The sequence below is a fragment of the Gracilinanus agilis genome, chromosome 6 (assembly GCF_016433145.1).
Source record: "Gracilinanus agilis isolate LMUSP501 chromosome 6, AgileGrace, whole genome shotgun sequence".
In the NCBI taxonomy this organism is placed as follows: Eukaryota; Metazoa; Chordata; class Mammalia; order Didelphimorphia; family Didelphidae; genus Gracilinanus; species Gracilinanus agilis.
Genome location: NC_058135.1, coordinates 242,884,807 through 242,908,640, shown reverse-complemented (window position 1 = coordinate 242,908,640; position 23,834 = coordinate 242,884,807). Strand labels below are relative to the sequence as shown.

The following is a 23,834-nucleotide window of genomic DNA, read 5'->3' as shown; positions in this document are numbered from 1 at the left end:
CCCAACCCATACCACTACATCCCCAGCCTGTCCTGCTCCCACCTCCTCAACCTGTCCAACCCACCCCTCAGCCCCTCCTACAGACATTCAGGGATACAGCTATTGCTGCAGGAACACTATTTCCTTTACGAGAAGTACCTACTTTTAATACTGAAGGAGACCTGGTATCTGTAAGACACTTTACTCCCTTCAGCCTTGATGATTTAGATGGATTGAAAAAGAATATGCCTAGTTTTGAAAAAGACCCAGTTTTAGTTTTAAGAACATTAGAAAATATATTTGATACTTATGACCCTACTTGGCAGGACGTTGAAAATGTTTTAGGAGCAATTCTGACACATGGTGAGAAAGAGAGGATCATAAATCGGGCCAATCGTAATAAAAGTAAAGACTCACCTAACTGGCCCCATACAAATCCAAAATGGAATTACAACTCTCCAACAGATATTAAAAAATTACATGATGGCAGGCAAGCATTATTAACAGCTATAAAAGCTTGTGCTGACACAGGATACATGTGGGACAAATTTGAAAAAATTAAACAGCGTGCCGATGAAACTCCGTCCCATTTTATGGACAGACTGATTGAGGTTGCAAGGATATATATGGACCTTGACTTAACCGTAGAACGGGAAGTAAAACATGTACGTAGACAATTTGTTAAAAATTCCTGCAAAGTAGTCAAAGACTATTTTAAGACTCATTGCCCAAATTGGGATAAAATGGGCCTTGAGGAATTAAGGAAGACAGCATCTTATGTTTTTAGAAGCCAAGAACAGGAGGATGATACTGACTCGATAGATAGTTTAAAAGCAGAAATCAAAATGCTAAAAGCAAACCAAAAAAATAAAGGAGAGATTATAGCCCCTCTCCAAGAATCTGACAATCAACCTGCTTTCTGTTATTTCTGTATAAAGAAGGGCCATACAATGGGGATTTGTAGGACTTTCTTGAGACTACTCAGAAATAATACCCAGCCAACAGATAACTATAGGAATAACAACAGAAACAGGAATAGCAATAATAAAGATGATGATTCCGGGAATAGCAATTTTAGGCATGATAGAAATGCTAAAAATAAACCTCGGGATGATGATAGCTCATACCAAATGACCCCACAACAGTATATCTCAAGTGGAGCTCGCCCCCGAACTAATCAGGGTGCTAATGCCCCTCAGGGGGGTGCCCATGGAGCCCAAGCATCTTTATGAAGGTGCGTGGGGGGAGGGACGGCTTTGGAATCAAAAAGGGAAACTTTTGACTTTCCTGACCATGATGTTCTAATGCCTATTATCCCTGTACATTCCCCCCCAAATAGTAAGGAACCTTATGTAACCCTAAAAGTGGGTAATTCATGTTATGATTGTTTATTAGATTCTGGGGCTTCAAGATCAGTACTGGTAAGCAAACCAGATGTAAACTGTAATTCTATTGGCTCTATAAACGTAGTAGGGGTATCAGGAACATCTCAAAAGGTCCCAGAACTTTCTCCTCGTATGGTAAGCCTTGGACCTTTATCAATAGAACACTCCTTTCTTTTAATGCCTGGATCCCCCACAAATTTACTGGGAAGGGATCTATTATGTAAACTTAGAGCCACAATAATTTGCAATCCAGATGGTTCTATGTCACTGGAATTGCCAGAGGACTCTTTAAACCTACTCCCTGTACTTCTTTCAGAAGAGCAGGAAGTAAAAGAGCCTCCCATTTTAAAAATCCCAGATGATATTCCAGAGTCTCTATGGGCTACATCTTCTACTGATGTAGGCCTACTAAAATCAGCTGTACCTGTTCAGATTAGAACAAAAGGAGGACCAGCTCCCTCCATTCCTCAGTACCCCTTATCAAAAGAAGCCATTGAGGGAATTACCCCAGTGATAAATTCACTAATTGAGCAAGGAATAATAATCCCGTGCAAGTCAGAATATAATACACCTATTTTACCTGTCAAGAAGCCGAAATTAGGCCCAGATGGAAAACCCCAATATAGATTTGTTCAGGATCTAAGAGCTATAAACAATCATGTTATAAAGAGACACCAAGTGGTTTCAAACCCAAACACAATTATTTCTTCTATTCCCAGCACAGCCACTTACTTTACGGTCGTGGACCTGTGCTCAGCCTTTTTCTCAATTCCCATTCATGAGAATTCCAGACATATATTTGCCTTTACCTGGAATAATTCTCAGTGGTCCTGGGGGCGTCTTCCCCAGGGTTATTGCGAGAGCCCGTGTATTTTTGCACAGATTTTGAGCCAAGATACAGAAAATATAATATTTAAAAATAGTAAATTGATTAAATATGTAGATGACTTGCTCCTGGCTTCACCTGATGCTGAAACATGCCAAGAAGATAGTAAACATCTTCTTTTAGAGTTACATAAAAGAGGACATAAGATAGCAAAAGAAAAAGTGCAGTGGTGTCTCCCCAGAGTGGAATATTTGGGGTTCATCTTGACAGCTGGTGCACGACATATATCCCCTAAGCGCATTGAAAATATTCAAAAATTGAGCAATCCTACCACTAAAAAACACTTAAGAGCAATCCTAGGAGCAACAGGTTTCTGCAGACAATGGATCCCTTGCTATGGGGAGATTACTAAACCCCTTATAGCATTAACAAAAGATTCAGTCCCTGAACCACTTAAATTAGAGCCAGAACACAAGTTAGCTCTATCGAATTTAAAACAAGCTATTCTGTCTGCTCCTGCTCTAGGCATCCCGGATTATAACAAACCATTTACTTTATATGTACATGAGCGTAGAGGAGTAGCTTCAGGTGTTTTAACCCAAACTTTGGGACCATACCAGCGTCCAATTGCTTATTATTCAGCTCAGCTAGACCCTATAGCTGCAGGTGCACCACCATGCCTTAGAGGTGTAGCTGCCACAGCTCTGTTAGTGACGAAAACTGTTGATCTAGTATTGGGATGCCCATTAACAATTATGTGCCCACATGAAGTGGAAGCATTACTGCTAAGACATAGAACACAGGCATTTTCTGATCAGAGAATTACAAGGTATGAAATAACCTTGCTAAATAATGAAAATATTACTTTAAAACGTTGTACAACCCTTAACCCAGCCACCTTACTTCCAGATTTACCAGTTTCAGAAGAACCTTTACATAATTGTGAAACACTAGTGTCCATGGCTGAAAAGCCTCGAGACGATCTCCTGGACACTCCTTTAGAGAATCCTGATCTAGTTTTATTTACTGATGGCTCTTCATTTATGAGGGATGGCATACGCTACACTGGAGCTGCTGTAGTTACAGAATTTAACACTGTATGGTCAGCTTCACTGCCCTCAAATCTAAGTGCTCAAGCCGCAGAACTCATGGCTCTAAAACATGCATGTATAATTGCCAAAGATAAAAAGGCTACAATTTATACGGATTCTCGATATGCATTTGGAATATGTCATGCAGTGGGTATGTTATGGCTCCAGAGAGGATTTTTAACCTCAGCTGGAAAATCTATAGCTAATGCAAAAATTATTAATGAAGTTCTTTCTGCTCTCCAGCTACCAAAAGCCCTAGCTGTGGTTCACTGCTCTGCTCATACAGGTGGCACTGACCCTGTCTCTAAGGGAAATAATCGGGCAGATATTGCTGCAAAGCTAGCAGCAATAGAAGGGCCTGAACTAATTTTAACATTAACAACCACTGATGACTTAAATTTATCACTTTCCTATGATGAGAAGGAAATAACAAAATGGAAGCAGAAATTTAAAGCCAAACAGATAAATGGAGTATGGGTGTCCTCTGAAGGAAAACCCCTGCTCCCTAGACACTTTTATCGCCAAATTTGCCAATCTATTCATAAAAATGGTCATTTTGGTACCCAGGGCATCGTGGACTCTGTTAAGAGAGTATGGATAGCTCCTGGCATAACCACTATAGCCTCTAAAGTGTGTGCAGCTTGCCCTACTTGCCAAGCATATAACCAACACGCCTTTCGTGGCAAGGCTTTTGGTGGGCGTCCATTGGCTTACACACCTTTTGAGCACCTACAAATTGATTTCATAACAATGCCAAAGGCTGGACAATATAAATTCTGTCTGGTCATAGTGGATCAACTGACCAGGTGGCCGGAAGCATTCCCTACTGCCCGAGCCACGTCAGCCTTTGTTGCCAAGGTGCTTTTAAAAGAAATTATTCCTCGTTTTGGTCTGCCTGCACGTATTGACTCGGACAGAGGGAGTCACTTTACTGATTCAGTTTTATCTGAAATATATTCATGCCTGGGGATAACTCCAAAATTCCATGTACCATATCACCCCCAGAGCTCAGGCCAAGTTGAACGGATGAACAGAGAACTTAAAACCATGATTGGCAAATTATGTACTGAGACACATCTAAAATGGCCTGAAATTCTCCCTCTAGCTCTATTTTATCTTAGAAGCAGACCTAGGGGAGATCTACACATCTCACCATATGAGATGCTTTTTGGACATCCTCCTATACAGGCTAAACCTTTTTCTCCTGCATATACATCACTATTAGGAGGAGATACTTCTATTGCTTCCTATATACAGGAATTGCAACACAGACTGCGTGAACTCCATGAATCTGGAACTGCAGTACAAGCAGGACCAATAGACTTTTCACTTCACGACCTGAATCCAGGAGACAAGGTGTATATAAAGAACTTCCAGCGCACGGGGGCAACCCAGCCTTCGTGGGATGGGCCGTTTGAAATTTTAATAACCACCCCAACAGCTATAAAGATCGGAGAAAAGGACTCTTGGATTCATTGCTCACATGTAAAGAGGGCATCTTCTATTGAACCTGATTGACTGTTTCCTGTTACCTGCATTGGAGATAACAGTTCATGGACTCATGGATGTTAATTTGGAATCATTGGTTTGTCTTGATTCTTTCCCTGATTTTATTCTAATTTCTTATTGATTTACCTAATATCTTTTAATAGAATAATTGATATTTTTTTTGTCTTTTTCTCATTTCTTGTACTTGAGTACATATAATCACTTAATTTTTTCATTTTTTGCAATGCTATAATTTTAATATATATATAATTGCTGTAATATTAAGGCTTACTCACAAGGTTTAGACTCCAAGAACTTGCCATATATTGTTAAATGTTATGGGACTGTGATTAATGCTTCTGTCTAATTCCAGGAGAAGGGAACACATGAGCCATTAATGGTGCTAAGGAAAGCACAAGGTCATGAGGACCGACCGACAAATCCAATGGGATTTCTGAGAACATCTGCACAGTGCCAAGGAGCACGAGGTTAAAGAGATCACACATATACAGGTGGGATTGAGGTACTCCCACGCCAACACTGAGGACTTGAATCAGTGTAAGAATCGAAGCTGCGACGCTTAACATATGTTAAGACGTAGGACTCTCCGAACTACACTGCCAGTCAGGTACCACAGGTTGGCTATTATCTGGCTCACCCATATACTCCTGAGAATGAAGGGAATGACAGACGCTTCCCTTGCATTTAAATCTGGTCCTTTTTTCTCTCTTATAGAATGGCAACTTCCTGTAGTCTTAGCTGCAAATGGGTAAGTGCAGTATTACTGCATTGTATCCTACAGACTAGCAGGATGGAAATTATAATTGATTAGACCCTAATACAAGGGCCTGTTATAAATTTTATTTTGTTTTCTTCAAAAATTTTTTATGTACATAACTTTTGATATTTTGATTTTAATGTTTTTTTTTTTCAAAAGCTTCAATTTCTTCTATTTGATTTTTATATTTTTTCTTTTCTTTTTCTTTTGAATTGACTCATGCAACCCCATGATTCAACTGTATATATTGAGCTGATCTGGGTATTTCTTTCTAAATACCCACGTCAGGGGGGATTGTATTTTATAAAATCCAAGATTAATCGTATTTTATTATATCCAAGATTTAATTTTTGGTTTTGTTTGAGAAAATTCTCAGGGAAAGAAACTTGCTGATTCCTTAAATCCAGAGAATGAACTGTTTGCAGAGAGATGCCTGAAGAACCTACGTTTAATCAAGAGATCCAGAATGAACTTTGGGTTACAATTGATTGAACTGATAGGGTTTTGTTGCATCAAGTGATCCAGAACGAACTTTGGGTACTAATGAATGGACTGATGGGTTTTTGAACAGTTACCTTAATTGTACATGTTATGCTGATTGGGGACTGCCCCCAATTGGTTTCTTGTCAACGCGCTTAGCAAAACATTGGTTTTGCTTTCTCTCTTTTCCATTTCCCTCTTATCTCTAACTATTGTAGTTAGAAGGACCTTTGTGGTAGAAGATGTTTGTGTAACATGATCACTTGGGGTGACTAGGCACCCAATGATCATCAGGGGGGATTGTGTAAATAGAATTAGCCAGATCCCATTTAATAGTCAAAAATCTACTCGACCTAGGCGTGCTAATGATGTCACTCCCACCTCCCTTAGTGGGGAGGGGAGACGAGTTACCCACACGTGACAATAAGTAACAAATCAAGAATAAGGGACTGCCCTTTGGGCAGTCCAAATCAATGTAGAAACTGCCATTTGTCCATTTGAATTAGAGGTGGACCACAGGAAGTGATGAAAGACACACTCTCTTTAAGTAAGTTAGTGAACTTCCTGTAGAGTGGTTGGCGTCTGGAACTGGAAGAAGAAGCATCTCCTGAGACCACAGACAGATTACACTCTGTATTGTCACGTGGGTAAGTTAGGCTGGCTTCCTTGGCCTAGCTGGGCCAATTCTAAACTCTGCCTATCCGGCTGTTGGGCCTTGCGGCTTACAGCTTCATTTATTTAGTCTTCTACCTCCCTCTTCTCTTTATCCCTACTCACTTTCCTGATTGTAAATAAACTCCTCAACCCGATGCTGACTTGGGTCTGATTTAATTACGGAATCAACCTGAATTGTTGATTCCTGGCGGCCACATATTTTAAAGATATAACTATAATAACTAAATTTTAATTCTTACATATGGCATTAGATGAGTGCATTAACTTGGGTACTTTGTCATTTGAATTATATTGTATTGCCCTGACCATGAGCAATTAATATTTTTCATGTTAATCAGGCCCATTTTTATTTCTACTAAATGTCTTACAGTTGTGTTCATGAAGCTTAAAAGATGGAATCACCCTACATTACATCATTCTTCTAATTACATCTATCCACCTAGATTTTGTTGGTAGTATATTGAAAGGCTGGTCATTTATGTGGTTTATTTTGCTATTTTGATGAAGCATTTAAATTTTTCAGTTCATCTCATTTAAATCTATGAGGTCCTCTAAAGACAGTTTCATCTCATCTACAAAAGCAACAGTTTTGTTGCCTTTTTGCTTATGCCTTATGCCTTATGCCATTAGTTCCTTATTTGTGTATTATTCCTGTAGTCATCCTTTTTAGAATTATACAAAATAATAGTGGTGAAAATCAACATCCTCAGTTTAATATTCATGTTATTGGACTTTATCCATTACATACAATGGTCCTTAGTTTTAGATTATTTGTCATACTACTTCCCACTTGTTCCTGTTTTGTTTGTCTTCATATGAGTATTATATCCATCTTCAGTGCCTCCTGAAAAAGCAAACTTTGCCTACTGAGTTATTCTCAGCAGAACTTGACACTCATACTGTGATATAATTTACTAAAGAATTTTACAACTCTCTTGACTTTTAGAATTATGTATCCATGGAATCCACATGCACCTTTTCCCCATCCCCATAAATCTCATTACTTTGTATAGAGGAATATTCTTAGAATCCTAGTGCCTATTGATATTCTTGACCTTGTGGAAAGGTCCTCTTACAATGGCCAAAAGACACTATTAGCCTTATCCAGAAGCCCCTTCCTGCAGGTAGCTCAGTTGTGGGCAGACTGAGTATAAAAATTCCTGGGGATCTTGGTTGTCCTCAGAGAGGAGAATGACTTGATGCTACACCTGACTATACTCTCTCGAGGTAAGTTTAATCATGGAACTTTGCTATTATTATTGTCTTTGGTATTGTATTCTCTTCTGAGACTGCCAGCTACACAGAGATGTTCAGGCCAAATTCCCTTCCTTTTCCAGGCTTCCCCAATTAATAATCTGCTTGTTGAAGCATCAGACTAGTGTGCCAAGTGTCAATGAGGAATCTAGAAGCTCCCAAACTTGTAGTCTGGTAAGATTCATGACCCCCAAGTTTAGTTAGCTTAAAGGTGAAAAGCCCCAAGTTTGACCTTGTCACATGAGAGTCTCTCCCCCAGAAGAACAGTACAACTTCAATTGTCTCAGACTTACAATAGACCTTAAAGTAGTTTAGGTAGGGGAGGGATAATCCCATCAGATGATAAGTATCTCTTTTGACCCAATGGTTTCTTCCCTTAGGCCAAAGTCCTTTACCTAAGTGGCCCAGCCCTAGACTAGATCTTTCCCTTTCCTGCCCATTGAGAAGCACCAGCCCCTCACTGTTATTCCTATCTGGGACTCCTCGTTTTCCTATGTTACCATTGTAAAGCCAATCAACTATCCCTCTCATCCTCAGTCCCCACCTTCTCCAAGAAAAGTATTTTAGCTTCCCACTTTGATGGATTTTTGGAGTTTTTCAACCAAGTGGTGAAACTCCCAGGAATCCATGACCAAGAGCAAGTGCAGAGTCCGGGGTAATCAGAATTGGCCCCGTATGGATGCTGTGATCTTTCTCTCATGCTTGGTAGAGTGCTGCAGAGCTTCCTACATGCATGGTGTCCAGTGTTGCTGATCTGTTCCAATCCCTCTGTTCTGGCATTAGGAGTTCAGAGCCTGCTTTCCCTGGCATGGGCATGTCAGAGCTTTTCAATTCTGGTGCCTACAGGTTGCAGCTTCTGACCAGAGACTGTTCCTGAAGGGTTGAGGCTAAACTGCCTTGAGGCCCAGTAACCTAGTAACCCAGTAACCCAGTAAGGGAGGTAGAAGAGGGTTTTGGAGAAAGCTCAAAGTCAGTAAGTATTGGTTTCTGATTTCTTTGAGGTGGGGGGGGATGGAGGAGATTAACCTTCTTTTGGATTCTAGGTATCTTTGACCCTGGGAATGTAATGCAGTAGAGTAAATGGTCATGACCGTGACCAGCTGACCGACCCCCACCCTACATGCTTGGGGAGACAGCCAAAAACCACTAACTACAAAGGCTACAGAAGTTCCACTTCAGAAACTGCAGGGCACCCCTAAGTCTGCCGACGCCCAAGCAACATCCTGCTTTCACATAGCACCAACCCGGAACCCCAAACGTATATAATCTTTACTCCAACTATTCCCCCCGGAACTCTCTTGCTGAGCTTCCTCTAGTATGCTAGACTTCCCTTTGCTTGGATTGCATTCTTGGGTGGTCATTTGCTCGGACCCTAACATTAACAGCTGAAGTTACTTTATCTTTGATACATAATTCCTGTTTTGAAGAAGCCTGAGAGATTGTGGGGTTATTGGAGAAAATGTCTAGTCCACAACCTTATTGTTCATATGACTCAGAAGCCCACTAAGTTTCTTTCATATTGGATAGGTTTCCTTCTCTATTTAGGAGAGATCATATGTCTCCCTCTCAGGTTATCTGTCAAGTTTATATCATTCAATTAATTGGCAGTGACCTCACTTGGAACATAGAGATCCTTGCATCTTAAGTGCAGAGAATGAAGAAGCCAGTCCGAGTTTCAACTGATGTCTATGGCTTCCAGTGATTTTTTTTTTCCTTATAGTTCTACCATAGGCATTTAAGTTGTTTTACCACATACTTTGTGTGGTAGTTTTCTACTTAAAATGTGATAAAGTTGTTTGTAATATTTTTTCACTAATCTGCTTTATCAGAGGATTCCATTATATTTATTAATTATTTAAGAATGCACACTTTTTAAGAAAGTATTTAGTCATTTTAAAATATTTCCCCATGGTTACATGAATCATGTTCTTCCCACCCCCCAACCCCTACTCTCATCCCGGAGCTGACAAGCAATTCCACTGGGTTATACATGTATTGCCACTTGATACCCATTTCCATATTATTCATTTTTGTAATAGATGTCAACTTGGAATATAGAAACCCCCAAACTTGGAGCCAGGTGGGATCTGAAAACCCTCAAATTTAGTTAGCTTGAAAGTTGAAGACCTCAAGTTTGACCTTGTCACACAAGAATTTCTCCCAACTTCACAAGTTTCAGACTAACAATAAACCTTGAAGGTGGAGCTAGCAGACTAAAGCAGGTGTTAAGTACCTTTTTTGTCCTGGTAGTTTCTCCATTTGCCTCAAAATACTTTCTAAGGTAGCCCAGCCCTTGGCTGGATCTTCCCCTTTTGTGTCCATTGTACAGCATCAGTCTCTCCTTGATAAACCTGTCTTTGTAGCCATTGTAAAGCCAATCAACTATACTCTCCCATCCTCAGTTCTCCAAGAGGTATATAAGTTCCCCAATTTTCATGGTTACTCAGAATTGTCAACCTAGCCTGGTTGGTACTCCCAGGGGTCTGTAGTCAGAGTAGCCTCTATGTGGGTTTTAAGGGCATAACTGTGTAGAGGCCTGAGGAAATTGTACCAAACTCTCCTGATTAAAGATGTGGTTTTTCTGACTATTTAATAGTTCTGTGTTTTTTCAAGTTTAACAAGAGTAATCTTTAAAACCAAAACCCCAAATCATATGCTCATATTAATGAGTGATATATCATATGTTTTTCTTCTGCATTTCTACTCCCACAGTTCTTTCTCTGGATGTGGGTAGTGTTCTTTCTCATAAATCCCTCAGAATTGTCCTGGATCATTGCATTGCTACTAGTAGCAAAGTCAGTTACATCTGATGGTCCCACAATGTTTCAGTTTCTGTGTACAATGTTCTCCTGCTTCTTCTCATTTTGCTCCGAAGCAGTTCATGGAAGCCTTTCCAGTTCATATAGAAATCAAGCAGTTCATCATTCCTTATAGCACAATAGTATTCCATCACCATCATATACCACAATTTGTTTAGTCATTCCCCAATTAAGGGACACCCCCCCCCATTTTTCAATTTTTTGCCACCACAAAGAGTGTGGCTATGAATATTTTTGTACAACCATTTTGTATTATCTCTTTGGGGGTACAAACTTAGTAGTGGTATTGCTGGATGAAAGGGCATGCATTTTTTAAAAGCCTTTTGGAATAATTCCAAATTTGTCTTCCAGAATGGTTGGATCAATTCACAACTCCACCAGCAATAAGAATGCATACATGTTGTTTGCTACATCATACCATGCACATGTTTATCTAATTACTGAAAAAACTACTTAATAGACAAATGAGTCACTCAAAACAGCTCAAAAAAAAACACAAAATAGAGGCTTAAAACAAAATGGAGTTATTTGTACAAAGTTAACAAACTTATTCCTACGATTTTATTAAAGGATGAAAACTTATTATTCTCTCATTCTTCTAGCCCAACCGACATTAGATCATCCATGTAGGGGTACTTATTTATGCCATCAGAGAAGGAAATCTCATATACTTCTTTGCTCATCAAAACATGGAAGAATCCAAATAACCTGTGGGTGCATAGCATATTCTGAACTCCCTCTCTAGTTTAAAAAAAAAAAAAAACTTACTTCTCATTAATCTCTGTTTCAGAGTTAGAGATGGGGTGGGAGGGGGGAATGGTGAAGTCAATAATCCTATAGTTTGGGCTACCTGGTCTCTAACACATTGAAAAGTTAGGAATGGTGGCAGTAAATAGCACGACTACTTTCTTATCAGCTGGGGAGTGGGGAGAATACACAAGGATCCCTTCAAACTAGGATATCATTTTACTTTTCCTCCATAGGAGGGTGGCAGGTTCTGTGCCTCTAGCTCCAATTCCAAGAACTTCTATTACCAGATATCTGTTTTCACAGCCCACAAGTATCCTAATGTCCTCCAATTCTATCAGTTGTTTGGCCAATGCTAGGACCTATAGATGATGCCTGAAGCCATTTTCAGAACTTGAGGCTGGTCTCCTTACCCTTACTTACCATTTACCCCAACTCTTCTTTGCAGATCTTCATCAGGGAGTTGACTGCAATGGTACCTCATTCTGACAAAAGTCAAAATAACTTTTCAAGTTAGTTATCTAAGAGACAAAGGTAAGGCGGGACGTGTCTCCAAGAGTAGCATGTGATTTTTTTGACGCAATTTTTCTTCTGAATTGTTTCATACGAGCAATGATTTGCATACAGTAGAAGCTTAATAAATATCTGTTTGGTGAATGTGAGCAAAAGCCTCTAGGGACAAGCAGTGAAATCTAACACTTCAGGGAAATACAACAATGTGAGGTCAGATTGGGCCGCTAGGTGGCGCCAGGCTTGCAGCTCTCTTCATTGATGAGTTCTGTTTCTCAACCCGCTCTGCTCCGGAACTCTTCTGTACAAGACTCAAATCCGGGAGTGCAAATTCTCGACGGAATTAAGGAGAGAACCGGAAACTCCTGTGCTCTGTGGCCTGCCGAATCAAGCGAGAACCTTTCATTTCTCGAGACTGAATCCCAGCCAATAAGCGCCAAGAAGGAAGTTTCGTCCTAAGGCTGGACCTATAGTGAGGCTCCTCCTTCCTTGGTCCTACCTTCCCTCTTCACTTCCCCCTCTGCTTCCTTCCTTTCGTGCTTCGGCAACATGGCGGCTGCAATGGCAGCCTCTGGTTCCTCCCCAACTTCGACTCCGGCTCCGACCCCAACTCCAGTCTCTGCCCCGGATTCAGTACAGGCTGCCGCTCCAGCTCCCGCCCCGACCCCGCCACAGGCCCAGGGACAGGCCCCGGCGTCGGCACCTCCCCCGGCTGCCCCGACCCCGGCTCCGGCGCCGGCCCCTCTCGGGCCTGGGCTACCCGGGCCGTTCCCCGGCGGCCGCGTGGTGCGGCTGCACCCAGTAATCCTCGCCTCCATCGTGGACAGCTACGAGCGCCGCAATGAGGGCGCGGGCCGCGTCATCGGCACTCTGCTGGGTAAGCGGCGCTTTTCCAGCCCACGCTCCAGGCATCCGGCTTTCCCTGCGCCCGGGACATCCCAGCTTCTTTCTCCCGCTCTAGTCCATCTTGCCCCTTTCTGCCGAATCTGCCTCTCGGAGCCTCGGTTTCTTCATCCGTGAAACCTGGGGTTGGACTGGATGATCTACAAAGTATGGGCCAGACTGTGTGGCCCTTCCTAAACAGCCCAGCCCCCTACCTTTCCAGGACTTGGGCCGTGCAGGGACTTTAGAACACAGTAGCTTACTGAGGGGTTCCCATGTCTGGAGCCCTCCTTACTGCTGCCTCCTGGCTTCCTCCAGGCCCTGTTAAAATCCCACCTTCAGCTGGAAGCCTTTTCCAGGCTTCTTCTGAAACCTAGTGAATGACATCTTTCTTTTTTTGCCCCCAATATTTTTTTTCAGTTACATGCAGAAACAATTTTTGACGATTTTTTTTCACATTTCAGAATTCAGATTTTCTCCCTACCACACACAGTCCGATACAGGTTATACTCGAACTTTTATGCAATACATATATACATTTGCACATGTTCTCATGGAAGACAATAGAAATCTCAGGAAAGAAATATTGTGGAAGATGGCATGCTTTGATCTTAGTGCTTTCTTAATTATTACCTATTTATTCTTCATATACCTTGTTTTCGTGTTGCCTCTCTCACTGTTATGAGTTCCTTTTGCCTTCCTTAATAAATGCTAATTGACTCACCCTATGGCTTCCCCTCTCCTCCTGGCCACACGACTGGGTCTCCCTATGAATCGAGTAATTCTTTTGCATGAATGGCAAAATCCAAGAGATATTAGCAGGACAAGTTTGAGGAGATTAATAAATTTAGATACACTTTTAAAAGGATGGTTAGTGTAGGTAACCTAATAATGCTGGCCTGAGTTTTGTTTTGTTTTTTTTTTATTATTTCTAATATGGTTAGTTAGATCAAGGGAACTGCTGTACATAGTTTAGTTATATTTTCTTTCTGTAGAATGGAAACATCAAAGGGCAACTAGGTAGCTCAGGGGATAGAGACAGAAGGTCCCAGGTTCAATTGTGGCCTCAGACACTTGCTAGCACTATGACACTGGACAAGTCACTTAACTCTAGTTACCCTAGCTCTCCTGCCTTGGAACCAATACTTGGTATTGATGACTATAAGACAGAAAATAAGGTTTGTTTCCTTGCTTTAAGCAAGCATTGAGAGGACAGAGAAGAGAGACTATTCATTTTTCTTTACTAGTGGGGCAGATCGAACTTAATAGAAGGTGCTTAATAAACCTTTTATTGAATTGGATTGCCATTACCTGAATTTTTGACAAAAGTGTTTTTTGGACAGATTGAGAAATACTGGCTAGGAGATAGTACAGGTTAGCTAAATATAAAACTGATTGTTGAATGACTAGATCCAAAGAATAGCTATTAATGAATGGTTCAGTGTCAAATTGGAAGGTGAGACCAAAGTCCTGCCCTTGGCTTTGTGTTTTAGTAAAGGCAGAGATGGCACACAAATTTTCATGTCACACAAATCTGGGGAAGACAATATCTAAAGTTTAGAGCCCAGCCCTCCAAAATGGCAGCTTGATCCCAAAGGATTTCTGATCAATCAATTGAAGGGTAGGTAATCCATGGACCTTTCCAATACAACTTCTTTACCCCCTCTTCTGTGTATATTACCAACCTCTTCCCTGTTGAACCAGGACAATTTAGGCAGGCATATAAGTACTGTTTAGGAAATTCCACACCCCCTCCCTAACATTCCAGATCCCCTCATGATTATTATAACAGGCCCCATTTGAGGCAAGACTGCCAACTGCTTAGGTGGCAGAGAGTGAATTACAGAGGATGAGCAGGCATGGGTGAGTTGTGACAACAGAAATCTCATATTACTTTTACTTCAAAACCCATCCCTCTTCCAAACTTACACCTTCCTGGACACCCAAATCAGCAGTTCATCCACGTATCCAGTTAGTTACCATTTCTTGTTTTAGTTCCACATCTTTTCCATTAGACACCTTTCCTTTAAGCCACCACTCTTGTACTGGTTCTTATTGCAACAATTTCCAAATAGGCCACTTTGTCTTTCCCTTCTCTTATCCCTCTTTCATATGGCTCTCAAAGTGATTTTCTTAAAGCATAATTTTGACCATGTCATTCCCTTGTTAAAAATGTTTGTTTTATAATATACATAATTATTCATATAATAGTCTTTGTAAATAACATATAAGTAAATATACATGAATTGGAAGAATGGTGCTATAAAGATTTTTACTGATAGGAATGTGCAGTCAAAAATATTTTGAAGACTGCTGCATTAGCCAGTGGAGTTAAGATCCAAAACAATCTGAATAGGAATTTCACCCCAATCACTAGACTGTTCTCATTGGTAGGGCATATAATTCCCCCCTAGGAATTGAAGTGCTTTCATTTTGGATAATATGCTTCTATAACTTCAGATTCTTTTCATATGATGAATGGACTTGGAGTCAAAAAGACCTGATTTCAAATCCTACCTCAGGTACTTATTTTGTTCTGTGACCCTGGACAGTTCATTTGCCTTTCTTATCTTCAGTTTCCTTGTCTGTAAATTGGGTTAATAATTGCTCTTTCTGACATTGTTTTGAGAATAAAATGAGATGGCCTTTGTAGGACACTTTGCAAAGCTCAATGTGCCATGTAAATGCTAGCTATTCTTATTATGACTCTGCTGATATGCACTGGATAACTCTTAATACCTCAAATAGACCATAAACTCCTTGGAATCAAGATCTTATTTTCTGTCCCTTCATCCTCCTGATGCTTGCCACTGGACTGGTCTGATACGTAGAAGGTACTCAACAATATCCTCAACCTCAAGGGAGATGAACACTGTAGGCAACAGTGTTATAAATTTGTTGAATACTTGTGTTGACACATTCCTGGTTTTCTTTCTTTTGTAGGAACAATTGACAAACACTCAGTAGAAGTCACCAACTGCTTTTCAGTGCCGCATAATGAGTCTGAGGATGAGGTGAGTGGGAACTTGGGCATGGCCCATAATTAAGGGCTTTCCCTCTACATATCAACTATTCTATGACCAGGGTGCCCACAAGAACCTTTTTCACTTTCTTTGCAGCAGAACACAAGGTTTGAGCTTCGAAGATTGTGGTCAGGTTTATTGCTTTTATATTGTGAGTCCAATATTACAGTTTATTGGATAGAAACTGCTTCTTTGGGTGCCCTTTCTTTTATCTCCTATCTCCTAATTGTCATCATCTAGGGACCAATTGCTTGGGTTTTATCCATCAATTTCATATTCTTCTCTATAGGTTGCTGTGGACATGGAATTTGCTAAGAATATGTATGAGTTACATAAGAAAGTCTCTCCAAGTGAGCTTATTTTGGGCTGGTAAGTAAAGACTGCAAATTGGGGCAGAACTGAGGGCAAGATGGAAAGTATCTCAGTACTAGTTGATGTCTTTGACATTGATGAAACATCAATAATAAGATGTTGCTTTTGGAACTGCTATTTTCCATCAAGTGTCCCAGGTTCTCCTCTATTATTCTTCCATAGGGGAAAGTTAAAATTGGGGAAATTTTCCTTAGAGGATCAATTAACTAATAAATATCAAGCACTTGCTATGTTCCAGTCACTATAGTAGATATTGAGGATATAGACAGAATGAAAAATGGCTTTTGAAGGAGTTTACATTCTAATCTGAGAACCAGTGAGAACATTGAGAAGTATATACAGAATAATTGTAAAATAAGCAATTAAATGCTTTTTCATTCATTCTCGGAGTTGAAAATATCCAGTAAACAATTAAATTGATGCAAGACAATATTGGGGAAGTTGATTGGAGATGATCATTAAAATTATGGGAGCTAAGGATAGAAACCTAGGAAACACCCACATTTAAGGACATATCTATGAGGCTAGACTAATTTGGGGTTCTTGCCCAAGGCCTTAGAATACTCCAAGATTTTGTACTTGGTCTTTAGGGCCATTCCAAATGAGTAGTTTCATAGTGCATATTATCTCCCATTTTCTTCCTCTAACATATTAGATTTTTTTCATTCATAAATACAGGAGTTAGGAAAATCTAGATTCAAGGTCTTGAATTTGGCATAGGCTATTTTCTGTATTTCTGAGAGTCACTTAACTTCTTAATAGCAGAGTAGTTGCTGATGTGCTTTGGTAAAAGGGCTATCTTCATCAGTAGCTCCCTATACCAGTTCTTAAACTTTTTGGTCTCCGCATGTTCCAGTCTGCTGTCTGTCCCCCTTTTTTTATTGGTTATATCTATTGATATTTTCCCACATTAAATATTAAAACAAAAGTTTACAATATTCATTTTGTTAATTTAAAAATAATAAATGTATGTTAAATATTTTTAATGAAAAAATAACTTCTAAAATAAAAGTATTAGAAGATTGGCATTGTTTTACATATTTTTATGGTTTTAATATCTAGCTTAAAAGAGGACAACTGGATTTTATAATTGCTTCTGCATTCAGTTGGTGTGATATATTGTTTTGGATATTCAGAAACCCGCTGCAGAGAGATAAGGTAATAGGAAAAGGGAAGAACATTTTAATAGACAAATAATGTCTTGGTACTATGAAAATACTTTTGACTTCTTAGAATTCCTGAAGATTCAAGGACCCCAAGGTTTTGTGGATCACACTTTGAGAACTGTTCCCCTATATCAATGAAATTACAGATCTGTATGGCTAAGTATGAGCTTGCTCTCATCTAATACGATTTGAGTGCTGGGTCTTTGTTTAGGCCTATGATGATCATACCATGGTTAGATTGAGAAGACCAGTGACTAGCACCTCCCTACTTGAGAATTGTTGCCCTTTATGTGTATAATTGAGAATAAATTTTCTTTTGAGCACTGTATAGCAAACACTAAAAGAGTCAGTATATATACAAAGCAGGGATATGGTTCTTTAATTTCATTAGGAGGACTAGGAAAAAATAGTTAACCGTTACCTATATGTTCAGTATCAATTCATTGGATTTAAAGTCTCTGGCCAGCCACTTAATTTCTGCATCCCTCAATTTACTCATCCACAGAATAAGGGGGCTGAACTAGATGACATTTGAAGTTCTTTACAACATTCATTTTTTAAAAATTACTTTTACCCATTAGCGTCTGGGGCCTAATATGTGTTTGTTGGATTAATCAATCCTCTTCTCATATATTCCAGGTATGCTACAGGCCATGACATCACAGAACACTCAGTGCTGATTCATGAATACTATAGCCGGGAGGCTCATAGTCCCATTCATCTCACTGTGGATACTAGTCTCCAGAATGGACGGATGAGTATCAAAGCCTATGTCAGGTATGATGCTTGGAAGTACCAGCAATCAGCTTGGGAAATAGTCCTGACAATGTACTGTTAAATGAGACCATAATTATGAACATTATGATCTTAGTACATGTTAGCTTTTTTTTTTTTTTAAACTTTTACCTTCTCTCTTAGAACTGATATTAAATAAGGGCTAGGCAATTGTGATTAAACCCCCATTTTCTAGAGTCACACAGTTAGGAAGTGTCTGAGGCCAGATTTAAAACTAAAATCTCTCAACTCTAGCCTGATGCTTTTCCACCCTGCTGCCTAGCTGCCCCATATCAGTTACCTTTAAACAAATATAAATATGTGTGTATATATATCTGCTCTGGTCTTGAACTATCGGCCCAACCTGTCATCTAGTTCTTTGAAACCCTTTCATTACACATGGTTTGCTTAACCTCATGTTTCCTTAATTCTTCTGGCCATCAGTATCTCTCCTCCCCAGGCTTTACTGAACATCTCCTTGAATGAGGGAATTAAAAAGTATTTACTATGTACCAATCACTATGGTAAGTGCTGGGGATGCAAATAGAAAAGGCAAGACAGCCTTTGATCAAGGAGTTTCCACTCTCATTAGAGGAGAGAACGCATTTCAGCTTCAGAGTAGATGGAAAGGACAGATGTGACAAATCCTAGGGTTGTGGAGGGCTTAGAAGCAGGGCAGTAAGATTAGAGCCATTTACATTAACCTAGTTTGAAAGGAAAGATGGTTGCTGCAAAGACTGTTATAACAGGTTTGGTGTGTTGAAAATGTCTCCAGAAATCCTTCTTTGAGCTTTGGCAGGGAAATCTTCCCTGATGCTGCTAGGTGTGCCCAGGATCATATTGTGGCTATGGGAACTCCTATTCAGATTCAATTAAGCCCAATCCTGATTCAATTAAATTCAACAGATATTTATGATATTGATATTCTCTTCCTAGTGCTTCCATGGGTGTCCCAGGAAAAACCATGGGAGTGATGTTCACTCCTCTGACAGTGAAATATGTCTACTATGATACTGAACGAATTGGAAGTGAGTAACCTTCTCCCTCCTGACCCTGTAGAGCCTTTGGGTGTGTGGACAGATGGTTTGAAACGGCCCCAGAGGCATTGTCTGGTTGTGCCTGAGTGTTATTTGCCTATCATAGTAATTAAAATTATGAGGTTGATAGCAGCTTAATAACTATTAAATCAAAGTAGTAGTAGTAAAGAGAAGGGAAAGTAGGAGAGAGGTAGAGAGATACTTAGCTTTCTAATCTATTGACCACCATGATGGGCCTGTATGTGCAATGATTCACTGGGAAGACCTGACATGTTAATCTCCTAGAAACCCCAAAGGAGGAGATGCTAATATGCTGGTCTTCCAAAGAATCACAAGGGGGATTGTGTAAAGGGAACCCCCTCCTCCAGGAATCACGGACTGGGGTCTGACCTGCATTCCTGCACTATATTCACTATATCACGTGAGAGCTTGGGGCAGGAACCGAGGCACATGACCTGGAAGGAAAAGGTGGTGTCCGAGGATAAAGGAGAGAAATAAAAGGGGTGCCAGGAAGTGCTCTCTATTTACTTGGATGGTGGCATTGCAGGACACACTGATTGGGAGCCATGAGGCAGAGTGCCACGTGGCAAGATTAGAATAAGATTAGAATAGGCTTTAATCTCTATCTGCTTTCTTTATTTAAGTAATATTAATAAACTGGAAACCAAGAACCAGGAGTTTTTAATTTAACTTTAATAGAATGGAGCCTTAGGCTGGCCCTCCAGCAGCTATTTGGATGGAGCACTGCTGGGAGTGCCCGAGAACACAGGGGCAGCTGTTTCCTTGAATAAGAATCATGGTGCCCCATCTAAAGCACTCATAAGTAGGCAGCCCCTGAGTAGAGCTTCTCACTGAAGAGCAGTAATGCCGCCTCATGTATTTGCTTCTGCTGTTGCTGCTGCTTCTCTGCCATTGTTGAGTCCCAGCCTCTACAAAGAAGTCCTTGTGTTCCTGTTTTATCCCTAAGACTGTGCTGCTCATTCTCTAATTTAGATTGTCCTCATTTTATCCCTTACTTAACATTCCCTTACTGTGGTCCCCCTTAGCTCCTCTGACGATCACACCAAAGGAACAAAAAGGAAGTTCCTAAATGGGCCTGGGTATGTCCCATGGGCGTCCTATATCCAATTTGTGGCGGTTTGCTCTGCAGACTGAGGTGGAAGTCAGTGTCCTTTTCAGTCTTTTCATGCCTTGCAGTCACCATTATGCCCTCCCTTGCAGCCTTTGAGTTCTGGAATTGCCTAGGACTGCATGGAGCCTGGAGTTCTAGGCCCATTTTCCTGGAGGGCATTGTGGGGGGCTGGCTGAAAGGACAAGCCACAAGCAGGCCTGCCCTCATCCTTAGCAGGGCTGGGACAAGCCCCAGAGTGACCGTCTGGATCAACATTTCCCTCCCCTTTACCCATAGTTGACCTGATCATGAAGACCTGTTTCAGCCCCAACCGTGTGATCGGCCTTTCGAGTGACCTGCAGCAAGTGGGTGGGGCCTCGGCCCGGATACAGGACGCTCTGAGCACGGTGCTGCAGTACGCCGAGGATGTGCTGGTGAGGGGCACGGTGGGAAGGGGGGCGTCCGATCCGGGTGTGCTTGGCAGAGGAGGCGTGTAGAGGGAGCTGCCTGCGATCTCTCACCATGTCATCTCACTTTGTATTCAGTCTGGAAAGGTGTCGGCTGACAACACGGTGGGCCGCTTCCTGATGGGCCTGGTGAACCAAGTTCCCAAAATTGCTCCTGAGGACTTCGAGACCATGCTGAACAGTAACATCAACGTGAGAGCCGTCCCCGAGTCTTTACCTGCCTGTCCTCAGTCACGCTGGTGGAGATCTTTAGAGTGGGGGAAAGAGGAGCCATGAGAGTAGCTCCTATAAGCCAGGATAAGGCCTGGAGACGATCAGCGCAGACCCTCTAAGTCCCGTCTCCTGGAATGGGGTGCACTGTGCGAGGGGACGCGCACGAACAAGAGTGCGCAGGCCAGTGGCAGCTGCCTGGCCTTCCCCGCACTCCTGGGAACTCAGGGCTTGAGTCTCATCGGGGCGGGGATAGCCAAGGCTGCCCGTTGGTCAGATGTCCAGAAAGGCCTTTCAGCCTTGTGGGTGCTGGTTCTTGTTTGGGACACACCAAGTGAGCGTTCTTTGTTACGTTACGTTCAGTAGAGCTTCCCAGGCGTCCTTCAGGGTCTGGCTTCAGTGACGTCCTTTTGTCAGGCCATTAATGAGAGCAGAGCTTATTAATAGGGCCGTCAGGAGGTAGTCTGACTGGAGACATTCCTGTTAATAACTTTAGTGTTGTCCAATGTCTCCTGCTGCACTGGCTGTAGCAGAAGCTTATTCTGCTTGTTCAGATTGTTATTTGTTCTGTCCTGCCTCAACTTTGCCCCTCCATCCCGCCAAATCGTCACACATTCTAGCACGCACCGTGTTGATTCACACACCTCTCAGAGAACATACTTGTTTCCTGTTGGCTCTTTTTCCTACCTTCTAATTACATGCTCTTTCCTCACCAGGACCTGTTGATGGTGACCTACCTGGCCAACCTGACCCAGTCACAGATTGCTCTCATTGAGAAACTCGTGAGCCTGTGAGGAGACCCAGCGAGCAGCAGCTACAGCCGGCAACTCTGCCTGGTGCGGGGCCTCCCTCGGTCCCTGACGTGGAGGGCCGAGCAGAAGAAAAGGGACTCCTTTAACCATCATCTTTAAGTTGCCTGTTTCTGTAGATGAGCTGTTTGTAACTCCAAATAAACCATAGACATCCCTTTTACCCCTGGGTAAGGGATCGAGTGTGACCTCTCCCTTGGGGGAGGGAATGCTAACTTGGAAACGCTTTTGAAATCAAGAAATAAATGCTTTTGAGGCACTGGGCAAGGAAGGATTTCATGGACGCTGGGAAGCTTCACGATCCTGATCTCCAGCAGCTGCAGCCTGGCCTTATTCTACTCACCCTTGAAAGTGAGAGGAGGGTTAGGCTTGGACCGGGAGACCAGAGGCCCAGCTCTACCCCAGAGCCACCATCAATGAGGAGGTGGGCCGAGGGCAGCCCCCCGGGGAGCACTCCTTCATAAGAATATTTCTCGTTTTCACAAGTATTTTTCAGAAAAGGGTATTTTTATAAAGCAAGTTCTCACCAAGCAGATCTGTTGGCCTAGAACAGGCATGTATTAAGAAACTTCTTTATGTAGAGCATGCAGGTAGATGTGGAGTTCATTAGATTGTTCTAGTCCATAAGAAGTTCCCAGAGTATAGAGAGGGGCTGCCCCAGGTGCTGGGGATACAGAGGCAAAAATAAAAGTGGATCCTCATAAACAGCCATTTTAAAACAGTATTAAGTTTAGGGGCAGTTAGACGGCCTGGTGGATAGTGTAAGGCCTGGAGATGAGAGGGCCTGGGTTATCTCCATTCTCCTCCTCTTTCCTTTCTCTTAAAAGGTAAAGGTTTAAAAAGACTATGTGACTAGCACTCCCTGTTCTTGTCCTTTGCCTCATCTAAAGCTGGCTGATCTCATCGCTTCACAAGCACAGCCCCAGATTTTTTTGTTTTCAGGGTCTCCTACATCTAGGCCAACACTATAGTCCTCATCCTTGGAGTGTTTTATATCTTTTAGGTGTGAGGTTCGAGTTTGCAGCAGATTTTAAACACTTGAGATGGTGGCTGAGAAGGAAACTCCAGCAGATTGTTTTCTACTTTGATATTCCTGGGGCGTGTATCTCACATGCAGCTTTGGGAGGGGGGAGGCACTGCCTTCAAGGAGGCCGTAATCTACTTGTCAAGGATCAACATGTACAGAAAACCAAAAAAGCATCTGTAGAGTTTGTGTCCAGAGGACAGAAAGCTGGAAGTCAAGTGTAATACATGTAGAACTAAGTCTTGAAGAATAAATAGAAATGGTAACTTAGGAGCATATAAATGAAAATAAAAGGAGTGTTAAATTTGTAGTAGAAGGAATGAAAAGAGAATTGGAATTGGCAGAGAGATTTCTAAGGAAGATTCTCTAATTCAACCTATCACCTATAACAAGAAGTTGAATCATGAAAAGGAGCCCATTCAATCTGATTTGCTTTAATTTCTTTTAACCTTTACCCTCCACCTTAGAATCAGTACTGTTCCAGTTCTAGTTCCAAAGCAGAAGAGTGATAAGGGCTAGACCATGGGGGACCACTGTTGGGGCAGGTGTCACAGCTAAGAACTATCTGAGGGCGATTTTGAACCCAGAACTTCCCATCTCTAGGCCTGCTTCTTAATCCACATCCACCGAGCCATCAAACTGCCCCCTGATTTGCTTTAATTCTTAACAAATATTAGCAATGTGGTCCAGTAAAAATATTTTTTATATATGTAGCTGAAGCAATTGGATTCTGCCATTTACTACATTTTTAACTTTGGGCACCAATTTCCTCATTTGTAGATATTTTCTCAGTGGTAAAATGGAGATAATAGTAATTATATCACCCAGTCATTGTAAGACTTAAATTAGATAACCAAGCTACTTTTCATACCTAAAAAGCTATGTTTAGTGTCAACTATTTTTCCTTTCTTCCACAATCGCCTTCTC

The 23,834-nt window shown here is 41.4% G+C and overlaps 1 protein-coding gene across 1 annotated transcript; it reads left to right on the top strand.

Moving 5' to 3' along the window:
• Positions 1–12,554: 12,554 nt before the first annotated feature.
• On the top strand, positions 12,555–22,154 carry EIF3F (eukaryotic translation initiation factor 3 subunit F). The gene is made up of 8 exons (XM_044680101.1): positions 12,555–12,909; positions 15,858–15,928; positions 16,227–16,306; positions 18,115–18,252; positions 19,186–19,277; positions 20,695–20,831; positions 20,943–21,056; positions 21,791–22,154. The coding sequence occupies exons 1-8, from the start codon at positions 12,582–12,584 to the stop codon at positions 21,866–21,868; spliced, it is 1,038 nt and encodes a 345-aa protein (XP_044536036.1). The 5' UTR covers positions 12,555–12,581; the 3' UTR covers positions 21,869–22,154.
• Positions 22,155–23,834: the final 1,680 nt, after the last annotated feature.

Bases quoted from the DNA above. Each gene is read 5' to 3' on its own strand.
- EIF3F (XM_044680101.1), top strand. From the start codon at position 12,582: ATGGCGGCTGCAATGGCAGCCTCTGGTTCCTCCCCAACTTCGACTCCG. The intron at 16,307-18,114 runs GTAAGTAAAGAC...CATATATTCCAG, and splicing joins AGTGAGCTTATTTTGGGCTG to GTATGCTACAGGCCATGACA. The intron at 21,057-21,790 runs GTGAGAGCCGTC...TTTCCTCACCAG, and splicing joins TGCTGAACAGTAACATCAAC to GACCTGTTGATGGTGACCTA.